The sequence below is a fragment of the Mandrillus leucophaeus genome, unplaced genomic scaffold (assembly GCF_000951045.1).
Source record: "Mandrillus leucophaeus isolate KB7577 unplaced genomic scaffold, Mleu.le_1.0 Scaffold609, whole genome shotgun sequence".
NCBI lineage: Eukaryota > Metazoa > Chordata > Mammalia > Primates > Cercopithecidae > Mandrillus > Mandrillus leucophaeus.
The window spans coordinates 439,121-441,630 of NW_012106575.1; the positions used below are offsets into that span (position 1 = coordinate 439,121).

At 42.5% G+C, this 2,510-nt stretch overlaps 1 protein-coding gene across 9 annotated transcripts in view; it reads right to left on the minus strand.

The window, feature by feature from the left end:
• The window catches only part of RBFOX1 (RNA binding protein, fox-1 homolog (C. elegans) 1), a 1,371,131-nt gene that overhangs the window by 419,710 nt on the left and 948,911 nt on the right, over positions 1-2,510 (minus strand). For 4 of the 9 annotated variants that reach the window (XM_011999922.1, XM_011999924.1, XM_011999918.1 and 1 more), the window contains exon 1: positions 1,723-1,969. The exons of 2 other annotated variants lie outside the window; for them this stretch is intronic. In XM_011999922.1, the coding sequence (XP_011855312.1) occupies positions 1,723-1,809 (87 nt within the window). In that variant the 5' untranslated portion in view covers positions 1,810-1,969. Of the gene's footprint in view, positions 1-1,722; positions 2,064-2,510 lie in introns of those variants that run through there. 3 more of the 9 variants (XM_011999919.1, XM_011999921.1, XM_011999917.1) reach the window with 1 other exon arrangement.

Sequence of the window (2,510 nt, forward strand, 5' to 3'; positions counted from 1 at the left end):
GCTATGTTTCTCAAACGCTCTGCAAAGGAGGAAGAAATAGGGCCTCCCCAATTTCTCAGCTGGCCCTTGCATCTTCTCATCTATCACTGGGGTAATACGTCCAGAGTGGCATTTCGTAATGACAGCAACATTCCAGCAAATCGATAGTTATTTAATTCCCAACAAGCTCTCGAGTCCATTAAACCTGATTACATTCACCCATTTCAGTGGGTGCCGTTATTTTTCCTACACCGGCACTTAATCTATAACAGGAACTTATGAGAACTTTCAAAAGCAATTTCAGCATCAATCAGCATAGAGTGAAGGCCAGGATTTGCTTGTAATTATTTATCAAACGGGGCGGCAGAGGGTCTGACAAAACTCCAACAGCCGACCTTCACCCCATGTTTCCAGTAGCAGCAAGAGGCCTGTTACTTTCTAAGCTGCCACTGAGCCCTACTTGAGAAATGGCAACCTTATCACACCGGCCTGTGTATACCAGGAAAGATGCAACAAGTTCCATGCTGCAAAGGACCATTCTCCAGGTGATCCATTTGTTTATAACATGTAATCCAGAGAAAAGCTTTCAAACAGAGGAACGGCCATAAATCCAGAAAGAGAGAATGTGCTGTTGTTACTTGGAATCACCCCCAAATGACTCTAATCACCCAGGTTTGTACAGTTAACAAAAGGTAACAACAACGTTCAGAAAAGGTAAGGGGAAAAGAGACCAGGATCCTTCCCAGAAATTGTAATTAATAAACTAGGGTATCAGAATTTTTAGCTACGAGGGGCTGGAGGGGACAGAGGGAGGCACAAGAGTAAAAGTGAAAGGGCATACCTAAATATATTTTGTTTTCCTTTTCTGTACAGCGTATTTTGCAAAGGGATGATTATACTCAAAAAACTAATTATAACAACAAAAAGCCTCCTTGGGTTTCTATGATCTGTGGGTTCTATCGCTAGTAGATGTTAACTTTCAGCTTATACCCAGAACTTCAGACATATATCCAGAAGCCAATACCTGCTTGCAAAGAAAACTTTCTGATGAGGGGGGAAGAAAAGGTCCCAAATTTCTTACTGGCAGATTAATCCTCTCTGCACAGAATTAAAAGCCTTCAAAGTAAAACCAGCACACATTTCAACCCTCCACTTTCTTGCCATCATTAAGATGTAAACACCTGGCAAGGGATTCCTAGAATAATCTCTGAGCTTCATAAATTACCCATCAATAGAGTGTTCCTTCTTGCCTCAGTGCCACCACTCAAATTCAGGTGGGGAGAGCCTTCTCTGAAAATAGACACTCCGTGTGGAGGCGTCCTATGAATTAATGCATATTTCATGCTCCTTTCATTTCCTGGGTTAAAGCTCTTAACTGAGTCACCTCATGATAAGTTACTTTGCCTCATGATCTGCTCTGGGAGACTGAGTCCCTCAGAAAGCTGAGAAGGAGAGCAAATCCTTTGCCCCGTGGTCAACCTCCTGAAGCTAAGGCATGAATGTTAAACAGCAGTCAGATCAATACAAGCAAATATAGCTCAACTACACCATTTATTCAGCCATGAGAGATGTCGATAGCTAGATTAGGGTGATCCATCTTTTTGATTTCCTACTGTCTTCTCACTGACTACGCGAGGGCTTTTTCCTGTATTAAAAGTGTTTGCTTTCTCAACCATAAAAATTCCAATTATTACTCTGAGCACTCTGGAGTTAAGTTGCTGGCTGGCAGAGGCCTTGAATTACCTGAATCAGTCCAGGGAGGTAAGGAGCTGCCGGTACAATCATAGGCACGCCATAGGGATGCAGGAGAACTCCTTGAGACGCCAACATGCTTTACGTAGAGTTATTATTCCCTCTGAAGCTCAACACATCAATGGCGAGTTAGGGGGAAATCTATAGACCCAACTTCTTCCGAACTACAAAGCTGGGAGCCGAATCGCTTCTGTCAGGAGCCAAGCACTCATCAACGCCGCCGGGAGAGGAAAGAAAGAAAATCCGCATCAGCAACTCTTAATGTGAAAGTTTTCTTCCCAGACGACGAAGAGACACAGCAGCTGCAAAGTTGAAGCTACCAAAATGGAAGGCGCTATTTTGGGAACAGCTTGCCTAACATGACTAACCAAATACTCTTCATTAATTTAGTTCTCAGAGAGAGAGAGAGAGAGAGAGAGAGAGAGAGACCAAGAGATCAAGAGACCAACAGACCAAGTGACAGAGGGAACCAGGCTACGAGATACAAGCTCATCCCACTGAATTTGGCCAAAAGAGCAAGGGATGGGGTCTACTGAGATTTTTACCAGAAAAATAAACTGAGAAATGTAAATTGATGTCATTATCGCCTCCCGGTTAAAATTCAAATCCAGTAGGTTAATGCGGGCAACGTTTGGTACTGATAGAAAGAAAAATAAGAAATCATTCAGTCTAGTTTTCCTCCCTCTCCTCTCTCTGATTTCAATTTTAAAGAGGCAATTTGTAAATAATACAATAAAACTACCAGCTTATATTTGCACAATGTGTGCTATGCAGAGAGA